Source organism: Scyliorhinus canicula, chromosome 4 (assembly GCF_902713615.1).
Source record: "Scyliorhinus canicula chromosome 4, sScyCan1.1, whole genome shotgun sequence".
Classification (NCBI taxonomy): domain Eukaryota; kingdom Metazoa; phylum Chordata; class Chondrichthyes; order Carcharhiniformes; family Scyliorhinidae; genus Scyliorhinus; species Scyliorhinus canicula.
In genome coordinates, this window is record NC_052149.1 from 109,826,874 (window position 1) to 109,842,626 (window position 15,753).

A 15,753-nucleotide genomic window follows, 5' to 3' on the forward strand; every position below is an offset into this window, starting at 1 on the left:
GGCGGGCCCTTGCCCCCACTCACTATCTGCAGCCTCGCTACGCTAAAAATCGACCCCCCTCCACTCTTTGCCAATCTCACGCTGGACTGCAAACCCGTAGCCACTCGCAGCAGGCGATACAGCCTGCAGGACAGGGTGTTTATCAGAATCGAGGTCCATAGGCTGCTACGTGAAGGGATCATAGAGGCCAGTAATAGCCCCTGGAGAGCTCAGGTGGTGGTCGTCAAGACCGGGGAAAAATTCCGAATGGTAGTGGACTATAGCCAAACCATTAATCGGTTCACGCTCCTCGATGTGTACCCCCTCCCCAGGATTGCAGACATGGCGAATCAGATCGCCCATTATAAAGTCTTCTCCATGATGGATCTGAAGTCTGCATACCACCAGCTCCCAATCCGCCCAGAGGACCGCCACTACACGGCGTTCGACGCCGACGGCCGCCTCTTCCACTTCCTCCGGGTTCCCTTTGGCGTCACGAATGGGGTCTCGGTGTTCCAGCGAGCAATGGACCGAATGGTGGACCAGTACGGACTGCGGGCCACGTTTCCGAACTTGGATAACGTCACCATCTGCGGCCATGATCAGCAGGACCACGACGCTAACCTCCATCAATTTCTTCAGACTGCCCAGAAACTCAACCTCACGTATAACACGGAGAAATGCGTTTTCCGCACGACCAGGCTAGCCATCCTCGGCTATGTCGTGGAAAACGGAGTCCTGGGACCCGACCCGGACCGACCCGACCCGGACCTCTTGCCACTCCCTCTCCCTCATTGTCCCAGGGCCCTCAAAAGGTGCCTGGGGTTTTTCTCATATTATGCCCAGTGGGTCCCTCAGTATGTGGACAAAGCCCGCCCACTATTTAAGGCCACACTCTTTCCTCTATCAGATGAGGCTCGCCAGGCCTTCACCTGCATCAAGGAGGACATCGCCAAAACTGCCATGCGGGCGGTGGATGAATCCGTCCCTTTTCAGGTGGAGAGCGATGCCTCAGAGGTCGCCCTCGCAGCCACACTAAATCAGGCAGGGAGACCAGTCGCCTTTTTCTCCCGAACCCTCTCCGCTTCGGAACTTCGACACTCCTCGGTCGAAAAGGGAGCACAAGCCATCGTGGAAGCTATACGTCACTGGAGGCACTACCTCGCAGGTAGGAGGTTCACCCTCATCACCGACCAAAGATCGGTCGCCTTTATGTTTGACAACTCACAAAGGGGAAAAATTAAAAATGATATGATCCTACGGTGGGGGATCAAACTCTCCACCTACAAGTACGATATCATGTACTGACCGGGGAAGCTCAACGAGCCCCCAGATTGGCACATGCGTCAGCGCGCAAGACGACCGCCTGAAAGCTATCCACAATGACCTCTGCCACCCGGTGGTCACCCGGCCCGCCCACTACGTCAAGGCCCGAAATCTGCCTTTCTCCACCGAGGAGGCAAAAGCCATCACCAGGGATTGCCTGATCTGTGCTAGTGCAAACCGCACTTCTATAGACCAGACAGGGCCCACCTGGTAAAGGCCTCCCGGCCCTTTGAACGCCTGAGCATCGATTTCAAAGGGCCACCCTCCTCGACCAATTGGAATGTGTACTTTCTAAACATAATAGACGAGTTCTCCCGCTTCCCCTTTGCTATCCCATGCCCCGATATGACCTCCCACACAGTCATTAGGGCCCTGCACAGCATCTTCACCCTGTTTGGTTTCCCCAGCTATGTACACAGAGACAGGGGTTCATCCTTTATGAGCGACGAGCTGCATCAGTACCTGCTCAACAAGGGCATTGCCTCGAGCAGGACTACCAGCTACAACCCCAGGGGGAACGGGCAGGTGGAGAGGGAGAACGCGACGGTCAGGAAGACCGTCCTACTGACAACTCCAGTCGAGGAAGCTCCCGACCTCCCATTGGCAGGAGGTCCTCCCCGACGCGCTCCACGCTATTAGGTCCCTCCTGTGCACCGCCACCAACCAGACCCCTCACAAGCGGCTATTTGATTTTTCCAGGTGCACTACCACGGGGGTTTCGCTCCCAGCATGGTTGAAGACACCGGGCCCGGTTCTCCTCCGGAAGCACGTCCGGACCCACAAAACTGACCCACTCGTAGAGAGAGTGCTCCTACTCCACTCGATCCCTTAATATGCGTTCATCGAATACCCTGATGGCCGTCAGGACACTGTTTCCCTCAGGTGCCTGGCGCTTGCAGGTTCCAGCTCCGACACTGCTACCGCCGAGGTACCCCTCACACTATACCCCACCCAACCCCCCGCGCCCGGCGCCCCCACGCCTGCAGGTTCACTGCCTGTGCTCCGCGCCCCCGCCCCTATGGTTTTCCGGCGCTCCCCGTCACCAGTCGAACCAGTCGGGTACGAAGCTCGGACCGAATCACCCCTGGAGTCCGCCATGGTACCCTCGCCGACCTCCACCATCTAGCCACCAGAAGAGGCTGCAACTCCAGTGCTTCGCAGATCTCTGAGGACAACTCGACCGCCGGACCGACTCAATTTGTAGGCCCATCACCCCCGCTGGACTTGATTTTTTTACAGTGGGTGAATCACAATCTAGTAATTCACACTGTGTTATATTGTATGTGTTTAATTCTTCTAAGCTCGGTATACGAGCAGTTGCATGGCTCTGCCCATAGGGGGAGATGAGGAGTTTGTACTGGGCTCCACCCTTGGCTCCGCCCATGGTTCCGCCCATGGCACCTCCAATTAACCAGAAGTATAAAGCTTTGCAGTCGTGAGCCTGCCTGCCAGTTCATCCCGTCGCAGGCAGGCTCTGTTGTAAGACTATTAAAACCACTGTTCACTTCCAACCATGTGTCTTGTGAATTGATGGTCACATCAAGGGGTATTACACCTTTATTGGCATTCGGTGCCCAAAACTGAATGCAGCACCAGATGGAATATGATCGAGGCTCTATGCATCTGAAACATCAATTCAGTGGATTAAAGATAATTAAATTAATGATTGATGGGAGATAGCTGCTGTGGTAGCCCGACCCCATTAAGTGGTGATCCTTCGGGGACTATGTGACCCACCCAGAGCCTGTGGGAATGGAGCATGCGAACCTCAGCCTATCGGGTGCCATGGCATGGACCCAGGAAACAGGGTATTATCAGAGAAAACCTAGAAGTCCTATGTTGGAATTGAGTTGATCTGCTATATAAAGTTCTTCTTTTGTTAATAAATCACCATTGGGATTTAATACTGCCTCATTTTATTACCTCGAGCTCCAACATTGGCAACGAGAATAATTCAATCCAGCCGAAAATAAGGAGCCGAGTTGTTTCCAAGTCCCGAACAAGCCCACCTGAGGGAAAATACAGTTCTATATCGGAGGATACATTTATTGTACTTAGAAACAGGTAACAGAGAAGCAAAATAGTTGTTACGGTATCTAAAAAGTTCTGAATCTTTAGAATTCAAACTCTTTAGCATTGTATCCTTTATTTTATAGTTTCTCCCTGAACTTCCGACCAAAATGTAACATTTCCACTTCCAATGTAGATTGGGTATTCAGATCACGAGAAAGTAATTGAGTTGAACTGGTTGAATGCACGGGAGTGGGGTTGAAGGGTGGTGGTGTGAGTGACAAGGTGGCACAGTGGTTAGCACTGCTGCCTTCAGTGCCCGGGACCTGGGTTCGATTGCAGCCTTGGGTGACTGTCTGTGTGGAGTCTGCACATTTTCTCTGTGTCTGCGTGGGTTTCCTCCAGGTGCTCTGATTTACATCCACAGTCCAAAGATGTGCAGGCTAGGTGGGTTGGTTGTGCTGAATTGCCTCCTAATGTCCAAAAATGTGTGGGTTAGGTGGATTGGCCATGATCAATGTGTGGGCTTAGGGTAAAGAGGCGGGGGAGTGGGCCTAGGTCAGAGTGGTCTTTCTGCATTGAAGGAATTCTATGAAAATTTTTGAGTGCATGGTATATTTATGCCAAGATTACAGAAATCCGAATAGTCCATTGAGTTGGAAAGCGTTTTATTCTTACATGGGCATCAATAACATTTAAAGCAACTTTAAACACCTATGAAAGGGTCTTATTTAATATTTGAACTGTGGCTGGATTTTGCAGGGAATGAGTGGCAGTAATTCGCTGTTCCCTGACTGTATTTCAATCTCCACAAACATCTGCATCTGCGTCCAAACTCATCAGAACTGTGCCCTTTATTGTATGCCCCTGCCCTGCTGCTGAGCCCGAGCTGCAGAGGCGGAATCTGCGCACGGGGCGGGCGTGTTCCACCCGGAGTGTTGATGGGTACGGGCCAGTTTGCCGATAGTTAGTGAGAAGTTGGGCGGATAACCAACGGTTAACCGAGCGCCCCGGCGGCCAGCGGTAACCCAGGAGTGCGGTGGGAGGCCTGGGCCTGGAGCCGGCTACATGGCGGCGGTGTCGGGCCGGGCTAGCGGCAGTGAGGAGCACCCAGAAGCCGAACCCGACGAGGACGAGGAGGGGGGCGGCGCCGCGCGCGCGTTGGAGGCCGAGTTCGAGCACGCGGCCCAGCACGCGCAGAATCTCGTGCACGCGGCAGGAGGCGAGACTCTGCTCTACCTGTACAGCCGCTTCAAACAGGTAACCGACCCCCCGGGATCAGGTAACCAAATACCCCCAGCTCCCTGGGAACAGGTAGCCAAATACCCCCAGCTCCCCTGGAACAGGTAGCCAAATACCCCCAGCTCCCCGGGAACAGGTGACCAAATACCCCCAGCTCCCCGGGAACAGGTGACCAAATACCCCCAGCTCCCCGGGAACAGGTGACCAAATACCCCCAGCTCCCCGGGAACAGGTGACCAAATACCCCCAGCTCCCCGGGAACAGGTAGCCAAATACCCCCAGCTCCCCGGGAACAGGTGACCAAATACCCCCAGCTCCCCGGGAACAGGTGACCAAATACCCCCAGCTCCCTGGGAACAGGTGACCAAATACCCCCAGCTCCCCGGGAACAGGTGACCAAATACCCCCAGCTCCCCTGGAACAGGTAGCCAAATACCCCCAGCTCCCCGGGAACAGGTAGCCAAATACCCCCAGCTCCCCGGGAACAGGTGACCAAATACCCCCAGCTCCCCGGGAACAGGTGACCAAATACCCCCAGCTCCCCGGGAACAGGTGACCAAATACCCCCAGCTCCCCGGGAACAGGTGACCAAATACCCCCAGCTCCCCGGGAACAGGTGACCAAATACCCCCAGCTCCCTGGGAACAGGTGACCAAATACCCCCAGCTCCCCGGGAACAGGTAACCAAATAACCCCAGCTCCCCGGGAACAGGTGACCAAATACCCCCAGCTCCCCGGGAACAGGTAGCCAAATACACCCAGCTCTCCGGAGACAGGTAACCAAATACCCCCATCTCTCCGGGGACAGGTAACAAAATACCCCCAGCTCCCCCTGAACAGGTAGCCAAATACGCCCAGCTCCCCGGGAACAGTTAGCCAAATACTCCCAGCCCCCCGGGAACAGGTATCCAAATAACCCCAGCCCACCGGGAACAGGTAACCAAATAACCCCAGCCCCCTGGGTACAGGTAACCAAATAGCCCCGACCCCCCCTGAACAAATAGCCAAATACCCGCAGCTCCCCGGGAACAGGTAACCAAATATCCACACCTCCCCGGGAACAGGTAACCAAATACCCCCAGGATGGGTGACCAAATACCCAAAGTCCCCCCGGGAACGGGTGACCAAATAACCCCAGCCTACTGGGAACAGGTGACCAAATACCCCTAGCCCCCTGGGAACAGGTAACCAAATACCCCCAGCCCCCCGGGAACAGGTAACCAAATACCCCCAGCTCCCCGGGAACAGGTAACCAAATACCCCCAGCTCCCCGGGAACAGGTAACCAAATAGCCCCGACCCCCCCTGAACAAATACCCCCAGGATGGGTGACCAAATACCCAAATTCCCTCCGGGACCGAGTGAGCAAATACCCCCAGCTCCCTGGGAACAGGTAGCCAAATACCCCCAGCTCCCCGGGAACAGGTAGCCAAATACCCCCAGCCTCCCGGGAACAGGTAGCCAAATACCCCCAGCCCCCCGGGAACAGGTATCCAAATAACCCCAGCCCACCGGGAACAGGTAACCAAATAACCCCAGCCCCCTGGGCACAGGTAACCAAATACCCCCAGCTCCCCTGGAACAGGTAGCCAAATACCCCCAGCTCCCCGGGAACAGGTAGCCAAATACCCCCAGCTCCCCGGGAACAGGTGACCAAATACCCCCAGCTCCCCGGGAACAGGTGACCAAATACCCCCAGCTCCCCGGGAACAGGTGACCAAATACCCCCAGCTCCCGGGAACAGGTGACCAAATACCCCCAGCTCCCCGGGAACAGGTGACCAAATACCCCCAGCTCCCTGGGAACAGGTGACCAAATACCCCCAGCTCCCCGGGAACAGGTGACCAAATACCCCCAGCTCCCCGGGAACAGGTGACCAAATACCCCCAGCTCCCCGGGAACAGGTGACCAAATACCCCCAGCTCCCCGGGAACAGGTAGCCAAATACACCCAGCTCTCCGGAGACAGGTAACCAAATACCCCCATCTCTCCGGGGACAGGTAACAAAATACCCCCAGCTCCCCCTGAACAGGTAGCCAAATACGCCCAGCTCCCCGGGAACAGTTAGCCAAATACTCCCAGCCCCCCGGGAACAGGTATCCAAATAACCCCAGCCCACCGGGAACAGGTAACCAAATAACCCCAGCCCCCTGGGTACAGGTAACCAAATAGCCCCGACCCCCCCTGAACAAATAGCCAAATACCCGCAGCTCCCCGGGAACAGGTAACCAAATACCCCCAGGATGGGTGACCAAATACCCAAAGTCCCCCCGGGAACGGGTGACCAAATAACCCCAGCCTACTGGGAACAGGTGACCAAATACCCCCAGCCCCCTGGGAACAGGTAACCAAATACCCCCAGCCCCCCGGGAACAGGTAACCAAATACCCCCAGCTCCCCGGGAACAGGTAACCAAATACCCCCAGCTCCCCGGGAACAGGTAACCAAATAGCCCCGACCCCCCCCTGAACAAATACCCCCAGGATGGGTGACCAAATACCCAAATTCCCCCCGGGACCGAGTGAGCAAATACCCCCAGCTCCCTGGGAACAGGTAGCCAAATACCCCCAGCTCCCCGGGAACAGGTAGCCAAATACCCCCAGCCTCCCGGGAACAGGTAGCCAAATACCCCCAGCTCCCCGGGAACAGGTATCCAAATAACCCCAGCCCACCGGGAACAGGTAACCAAATAACCCCAGCCCCCTGGGCACAGGTAACCAAATAGCCCCGACCCCCCCTGAACAAATAGCCAAATACCCCCAGCTCCCCAGGAACGGGTGACCAAATACCCCCAGCCCCCCGGGAACGGGTGGCCAAATACCCCCAGCTCCCTGGGAACAGGTAACCAAATACACCCAGCTCTCCGGGAACAGGTAACCAAGTACCCCCAGCTCCCCAGGAACAGGTAACCAGATACCCCCAGGCCCCGGGAACGAGTGAGCAAATATCCCCAGCTCCCCGGGAACAGGTAGCCAAATACCCCCAGCTCCCCGGGAACAGGTAGCCAAATACCCCCAGCTCCCCAGGAACAGGTAGCCAAATACCCCCAGCCCCCCGGGAACAGGTATCCAAATAACCCCAGCCCATCGGGAACAGGTAACCAAATAACCCCAGCCCACCGGGAACAGGGAACCAAATAACCCCAGCCCCCTGTGTACAGGTAACCAAATAGCCCCGACCGCCCGTTGAACAAATAGCCAAATACCCCCAGCTCCCCGGGAACAGGTAACCAAATATCCACACCTCCCCGGCAACAGGTAACCAAATACCCCCAGTAACGGGTGACCAAATACTCCCTGCCCCCCCCGGGAACGGGTGACCAAATAACCCCAGCCTCCTGGGAACAGGTGACCAAATACCCCCAGCCCCCTGGGAACAGGTGACCAAATACCCCCGGCCCCCCGGGAACAGATGGCCAAATACCCCCAGCTCCCCGGGAACAGGTAACCAAATACCCCCAGCTCCCTGGGAACAGGTAGCCAAATACCCCCAGCTCCCCGGGAACAGGCAGCCAAATACCCCCAGCTCCCCAGGAACAGGTAGCCAAATACCCCCAGCCCCCCGGGAACAGGTATCCAAATAACCCCAGCCCACCGGGAACAGGTAACCAAATAACCCCAGCCCCCTGGGCACAGGTAACCAAATAGCCCCGACCCCTCCTGAACAAATAGCCAAATACCCTCAGCTCCCCAGGAACGGGTGACCAAATACCCCCAGCCCCCCGGGAACGGGTGACCAAATACCCCCAGCTCCCTGGGAACAGGTAACCAAATACACCCAGCTCCCCGGGAACAGGTAACCAAGTACCCCCAGCTCCCCAGGAACAGGTAACCAGATACCCCCAGGCCCCGGGAACGAGTGAGCAAATATCCCCAGCTCCCTGGGAACAGGTAGCCAAATACCCCCAGCTCCCCGGGAACAGGTAGCCAAATACCCCCAGCTCCCCAGGAACAGGTAGCCAAATACCCCCAGCCCCCCGGGAACAGGTATCCAAATAACCCCAGCCCACTGGCAACAGGTAACCAAATACCCCCAGTAACGGGTGACCAAATACCCCCAGCCCCCCCGGGAACAGATGACCAAATACCCCCAGCCCCCCAGGAACAGGTAACCAAATAACACCGATCCCCAGGGAACAATTAACCAAATACCCCAGACCCCCGAGAACATGTAGCAAAATAACCCACAGCCCCCTGGGAACAGGTAACCAGATTTCATCCCTTCTGCCACAGGAACTGGTAACCGAATACCCCCAGCCCCCCGGGAACAGGTAACCAAATGCTCCCAGGTCCCCGAGAACAGATAACCAAATAGCCATATCTCCCCACCAGGAGCAGGTAAATAAAAACCACTAGCACCCAGGAAAGTAACCAAATACCCACCTCTTCCAGGAACAAGTAACCAAATACCTGCCCCTGCCCCTCCCCCTCCCCGAAAATGTAACCAAATACCCCCACAGGTATCAAAATGGGAACAGGTATCAAAATCTCTCAGTAACAGATAAACAAACACCTCTGCAAATCGGTTAACAGGTACAAACTGCTGCAATCCCTAGAAACGGATATACCCTCAGGAATTAGGTCCAACAGCTGTAATACCTACCAGTGACAGATTTAAACAGGTAAACCGAAGGGACAGGTATAAACAGGTAAATCCCCAGGCACAGGTAAGCCCCAAGGGACACGTGAACACTCACAATTTGGTATGAACAGGTGTAGCCCCCACCAGGGATGGATGTAAAGCCCAGGGAAATGTGTAAATAGGTAAACTACAGATATATTGGTAGCTGAACTCCAATGACGGGTAAAGGAAAAACAGAAGGAACAGTTAAAAAGCGGTAAATCCCAGAAATAGGCCTAAACGAGATCAAATCAGGTATAGGGAGAAAAGGGCAAACTATAGTGACAAGTAAGTACTAGCATGGTTAATGGGCTACGCCACAGGGAGAAATATACAGAATCAAGTGCCTGTATAGGTGTAGACTGCAGGAATAATAATAACATTGATCTGATCTATTGGATGTAAAGAAGTAAACACCCTTCTCTGCTACCCTTATACCTGGTATGAGATTTGCTCAGGGGGACTCAACTCAGTTTGATGAGTCACAGTAGTTTAGTTTAAAGTGGTTTATTGAGAAGTGAAATTTCAAATACAGCACATAATCAGAGTAGACATACGACCGGTGACAGTAGAGAATGGTTATGATTTAGACAAAGTGGTTTGGCCTCAGCTGTGCGTTGCAATGATTGCTTCATTGCCTTTTTCCCTTTGACTGTGTTTGTCCTCTTGACCGCCCGTTTATATATGGTGCTTTATTTTTACAGACTGGTGGCCAAATCGTGTCAATTGCTTGTTCAATTCCATCTTCCCACACACACAATTGTCCAATTTACATTGGTTGCGTATTGATAATGTTTTTTTAAAAAAAAATTTTTTAGATTACCCAATTATTTTTTCCAATTAAGGGGCAATTTAGCATGGCCAATTCACCTACTCTGCACATTTTTGGGTTGTGGGGGCGAAACCCACGCAGACACGGGGAGAATGTGCAAACTCCACACGGACAGTGACCCAGAGCCGGGATCGAACCTGGGACCTCAGCGCCGTGAGGCGGTTGTGCTAACCACTAGGCCACCGTGCTGCCCCTAGTGTATTGATAATGTTATTCGGCTGGTAATCCAGAGGCCTGGACTAATGCTTTTGAAACACGAGTTCAAATCGCACCATGGAAGCTGGCGTAATTTAAATTCAGTTAATTAATAAATCTGGATTGGCGACCATGAAACCACTGGATTGTTGTAAAAACCCACCTGGTTCTTTGATGTCTTTTAGGGAAGGAAGTTGACTGATCTTACCTGGTCTGGCCTACATGTGACTTCAGACCTGCAGCAATGTGGTTGAGTTTCAGCTGTCATAAAGAACAAAAGTACAGCACAGAAACAGGCCCTTCGGCCCTCCAAGTCCGTGCTGACCATGCTGCCCGCATCGTAACTGTCTTAGCAAACTGCCCGGTTCTAAGTGGGATGACCATAGATGGTGGCCTTGGAGTAATGCTCGTATCTCACGAAGAAATAAAAATACACCTTTCCTATTTCAGCCCCTAGCCCACAAGGTGAACTTTCTGTTTGTCTTTTGAGAGGACATCTTGCTAATGTTAATCAATTTTATTTACATATGGGCATAAGGCCCCACTTTATGAGCTCCAGAACATCTTGTACAATAGCCTATGCCTGGAGTTATATCCTTAGCAGACATAACAGGCATATTCTGTACTGGGGTCTGTGTCAACTCTGGTTGGCTGCTCTAAATCTTTCTTAATAAGTGAAAAGAGTGAACATGCTTTTTCTATAATAGTCTTTTAAGTTCTTAAGATCCTAAGACTATTAGACAGCCATTTTTTTTACATTGGTTATTAAATATATTTTAATACATGACTAAATCCGTAACTGTTTTTAATTCTGTCGACGTCAGTGTTATTTCTTGAGTTGCAAGTACATGTGGGTAGAAGCTTAGTATGTTATTGTATCTATATACCAGGTATAATCAATTTGATCCATTCTGCTTGCTTCTCTGCTCCCAGTGCACAGGGTCAAAGGGTACAGATAAATTTTTGACCATTTGGGGTGGCACGGGGGCGCAGTGCTTAGCACTGCTGCCTACTGCACTGAGGACCCGGTTCCAGGTCACTGTCTGTGTGGAGTTTGTACATTCTCCCCCTGTCTGTGTGGGTTTCACCCCACCACCAAAGATGTGCAGGGTAAGTGGATTGGCCATATGTTTTTATTAAAACAGTAAGAAACGTATACAAGGCCAAACGGTACAAACGCTAATATTGTGTTGGAAAAACAGGATACCCTCCACTCAGTACCAATGTACGGGGAGGAGGAGGAGGAGGGGGGGGGGGGGGGGGGCGCGGTGGATACTCTGATTATTAAAACAGTTCACAACACATTTCTACAAAAAACAAATGGTACAAGCACTAAACTGTGCGCTGGAGAGACCAGATACCCTCGCCTCTGAACCAACAGAAGGGACAGGAAGGGGATGGTGGGGAGGGAGGGAGTCGGGGTGTTGGTGGAGGAGGGCCCAATAGGACACTGCCTGAACTATCTACGGAGGCATAAAAACAAAAGAACCTTCAATTATGATGTGCTAGATTACGGGAGTCCCCCAGAGGGGGTGAGGGGCGACACAGTGTCAGACATGAGTGAGCCCTGCACCCCACTGCAGAGCGCCTCATTTGCATCCTCCGCTCCCGATACTGGGCAGCTGACAGCCTTTGGACAGTCGCCCTCCGGGCCCGAATCCTCCACCACACTGAGTGCGGCAGGTGACACGGGCTCACCAACCAACCCAAGGCCGCCTTGATCCTGCCTCCGGGATCATCGACAGGCGGGATCTCCTCGGGTTCCCCCTGGGGTCCCGGGCCAGTGGTAGGCGGTGGTGCAGATACCTGCTCCGTCCCTGACGCCTGGTCACCGGAAGGCCCCGAAAATAACTCCGGAAACAGGTCCTGGATGGTGCAGAGGTGCCCGAAGACAGCAATTGGGACAGAGCCCCTTAATTGGAAAAGAAAATAATTGGATACTCTAAATAAAAAAAAACACATCTCTGATTATATGGAAAGTAGTATTGAAGATATGTTATAAGCTGTTGTAAGCTGCCCGGATCCTATTGGCTGGGGGCAATTGATTATTACATGACTCGAGGAGTATGAGTTCCGTGGCGGGGGGGGGTGGGGAGGGGGGCAGGGCAATCACTAGTATTTGCAGCTGTATAAATAGAGCTGGCCAGTGTGGTACCGGCTAGAGAACGATGCAGCAGTGAACTTCTAATGCTGCTGTGTACGTATTGTTGCAAATAAAGTTACTTTCTGTTTGACTCTACAAACCCATGCTGGATTGTTTGTGGCCCTCACAAAATAAGTAAAAAAATAAATTATTCTAAATGTTCATGGCGTGAGAAGTTAAGGCTGGTTTTTTGATCCATTTGGAGACTGATAACTTTTTAAGAGGAGATATGAATTTCCCAGCGACCGATGGAAAGAACCACATCACAAGATTTCACATTTCTAGACTTTTAACGGTAACAGGTTAAAATCAATATCAACTAAACATTACTTAGTAGACAGCCAAAACAGTAAACTTCAGAAAATGTACTTTCTCCATTAACTAAATAACACTACCGAAAACCCCATGGCATGTTTAAATGTTACACCACCCTCTCAGCAGACATATATCATTGTGGTTAAAGTTCCAAGCTTCTTCTGGCTTCCAACAGGATCCATTCTTCCCCGCCACACCTGGACGAGTCTTCCAGTCTCCTTTCTAAAGTCCTTTCACTCAATCCCCAAGTATAATGAACTGACTTCGCTTTCGCCTTGTTGTTTGCTCGTAGGCGGGTTCTGTTGGAGTGGAGGTCAGCTACTCCACCCATTGCCTCAGTATGGCTGTGGGATCTCATGGAGTTTTTACACCTTGAGAAAGTTAAGTACACTGTGAGGAGGGGCTATTGAGGGATTCTACAAAAGATGGATGACAGCTGTTTATTTTGTACTTTAAAGAGCTGGTTATCATCAGCTTTTGGGGGGGGGGGGGTGTTTGGGGGGTGGAGGTATTGTTGCTTCTGTATGTTTTACAGTTTTGTATTTATCAAAATATGTTTAATAAAAATATTTTAAAAACTTGTTGAACTGACTTGCAGCAGAATGTCTACAGAACCCAACTATCTGTAGTTTGACTCCAGGTGCTCATTATAAATCTCTAACATGACATGACTATTGAAAATGCCAAAGAGAACCCCAGTTTGTGATCCTATCCCCGTCTCCAAGAAATCAGACAGAGTTGTCAGTTAAACATAGAAGATCCCGAGGGGACTTGACAGGCTGGATGTGGAAAGGATGTTTCCTCTTGTAAGAGAATTTAGAACAAGGGCCCAATGTATAAAAATAAGAGGTCAGCCATTTAAGACAGATGAGGAAAACAGTTTGCTCTGAGAGGGTTGAGAGATTTTGGAATACTCTTCCTCAGAAAATAGTTGATGCAGAGTCCTTGAATATCTTTTAAATCAGAGCTGATTAGGTTCTTGATAAGCACAGGTTATCCCCGAGTAGACAGGAATGTGGGGTTGAGGTAAAATTAGAGAAACCATGATCAGAATGAATGGCAGAGCAGGCTCGAAGGGCAGAGTGGCCTACTCCTGATCCTAATTGGAATGTTTGTAATGCAATTCCTGTGAAGATCTGACACTTTTAAATTTGGTGCTGTTTGTTTTACTTGCTCCCCTTGCATTGGTAATGAGCTGCGTTACGATGTGATCAGGCAGCCATTGCATGCTGTCACTCAGAAGAGTGTGGCAAAGAAAATGAATCTGGGAAGGAGTCTGTGATATGAAGTGAGGAAATTATAGAACACCGGGATCATTTTGTACAAAGCTAATCTTGCAGGCATAAATCTTTCCCTAATGAGTGGGATAAATTGTGCAGCAGGAAAAGTAGTCCTGATCCCTCTAGCTGAGTAATTGTGAACTCCACAGTGACAAGCCAATGTTTGTGATATACTGGATACATATATTAAATACTGAACAGGATTATAATGGTATGCCTAAAATGAGAACATGATTGCACATCCTGAACTCTAAAGGTCAAGAATCTTAGAGTGCATCTTTGAAACCGTCAATGTTTTTTTTACATAACTTGGACTTCAAACCAGGTTTGTGACGTCCACAGGCAGTTATCTTTTTTCGACTGTCCATTGATTCCAAAGATATGAGCAAGCACTTTATTTTAATTTTTGGCTCCAATTTACTGAAATGGGATTAAAATTTCTTCTGTTTCTTGCTGGGTAGGGTCCGTAGAATAAAAACCATTTCAAACGGAAAAGAAAACTTCTGGCCCATGTCCTGTCACTTTGCATCATACCAATGAGATTTGTACTAACTGACTTTTCTTCATTTGCTCTTATCAATAGTTTCAGCTATTATTCCTGTGTTTTGTTTTCAAGGCAAAATTTGGAAAATGTGATATCCCAAAGCCCGGGTTCTTTGATTTTGAAGGCAAACAGAAATGGTAAGTGGTTTTCTTTTAGAATTTTCTTTTTTCAGTATAAGTATTAAATATAAGTACCTATGTTTGTTCTGAGATAGAACCACATATGGGTAGGATGGAATAAAAGTGCTGGACATATTGAGCGTCTGTTGAGAAAGAGAGTTAATATTTTATAGTGTGAGTGCTGTCACACTCTCATCTTTATTTTCCCACAGTCATTCTCCATATATAATAAATGTATCCAGTATACCTTGTCACTGTAGAGTTCAGAATTATTCAGCTGCTGGGATGAGGACTACTTTTCCTGCTGCACACGTTATTCCACTCCCTGTTCTGAAGAGTCAGGGTTTATTCAAAATGTTAACTATTTCTCTCTCCACAGATGTTGCCAAACTTGCTGAATATTTACAGTATTTTCATTGTGTTCTTATTGGCTGTTCAAATTTGAAGGCCAGTGTTCAAGAGCGATCGACTGTAGTTTTCTGTGCTTTTAAGTTGAAGAGAGGTAGTATTGAAACCCGAAGTGTGAGCACGAGCGCAAGCTGGTCAATTAAAATAGCAAATAAACGTAAACTCGGTCACACTTGTGGGTTGAGTGGAGGTGGTCCACAAAGCAGTCACCCAGTCTGCAATTCGTCTCCCCATTGTAGAGGAGACCATATTGTGAGCTGTGAACACAGTATACTAAATTGAATGAAAGCATCTTATTGAGCTACAGGAGGGATGTTGGCGCCTGCAAATCTGTATCCTTGCCCTTAGCTACCGCAAACTTTGGAGGAGAGAAATTCAAAATTTAGAACGGGAACAGAAGTTATGCCCAGCAGAACATCTGATGAGGCAAGCCAAATCTGAACATTTTGCTTCCCTTACATATCTTCGACTTAAATTGTTTCTTGTTTACTGACAGGGAAGCCTGGAAAGCGATGGGTGATATGACTGCACAACAAGCTATGCAGGAATATGTTGCAGCTATAAAGAAATTGGATCCAGAGTGGAATCCTAAGGTAATGTTACAGGGATGGCTGCAATGTTTTACACCCACAAGTTGCAAGGTTTGGAACTAACCATATTTTCAATTATTTGCTACCTTTTTCCTTGATCTTTTCTTTGCCGCATTGTCACTCTCTGCTATCCTATGTGACCAGGTGCCAC

At 50.5% G+C, this 15,753-nt stretch overlaps 1 protein-coding gene across 2 annotated transcripts in view; it reads left to right on the forward strand.

Annotated features, from left to right (window-relative positions):
- The window catches only part of acbd6 (acyl-CoA binding domain containing 6), a 571,355-nt gene that overhangs the window by 293,878 nt on the left and 261,724 nt on the right, over window positions 1-15,753 (forward strand). Inside the window, exons 1-3 of one of the 2 annotated variants that reach the window (XM_038794992.1) lie at window positions 4,203-4,575; window positions 14,558-14,622; window positions 15,509-15,605. In XM_038794992.1, the coding sequence (XP_038650920.1) occupies window positions 4,384-4,575; window positions 14,558-14,622; window positions 15,509-15,605 (354 nt within the window). In that variant the 5' untranslated portion in view covers window positions 4,203-4,383. Of the gene's footprint in view, window positions 1-4,202; window positions 4,576-14,557; window positions 14,623-15,508; window positions 15,606-15,753 lie in introns of those variants that run through there. The other variant, XM_038794993.1, reaches the window with a different exon arrangement.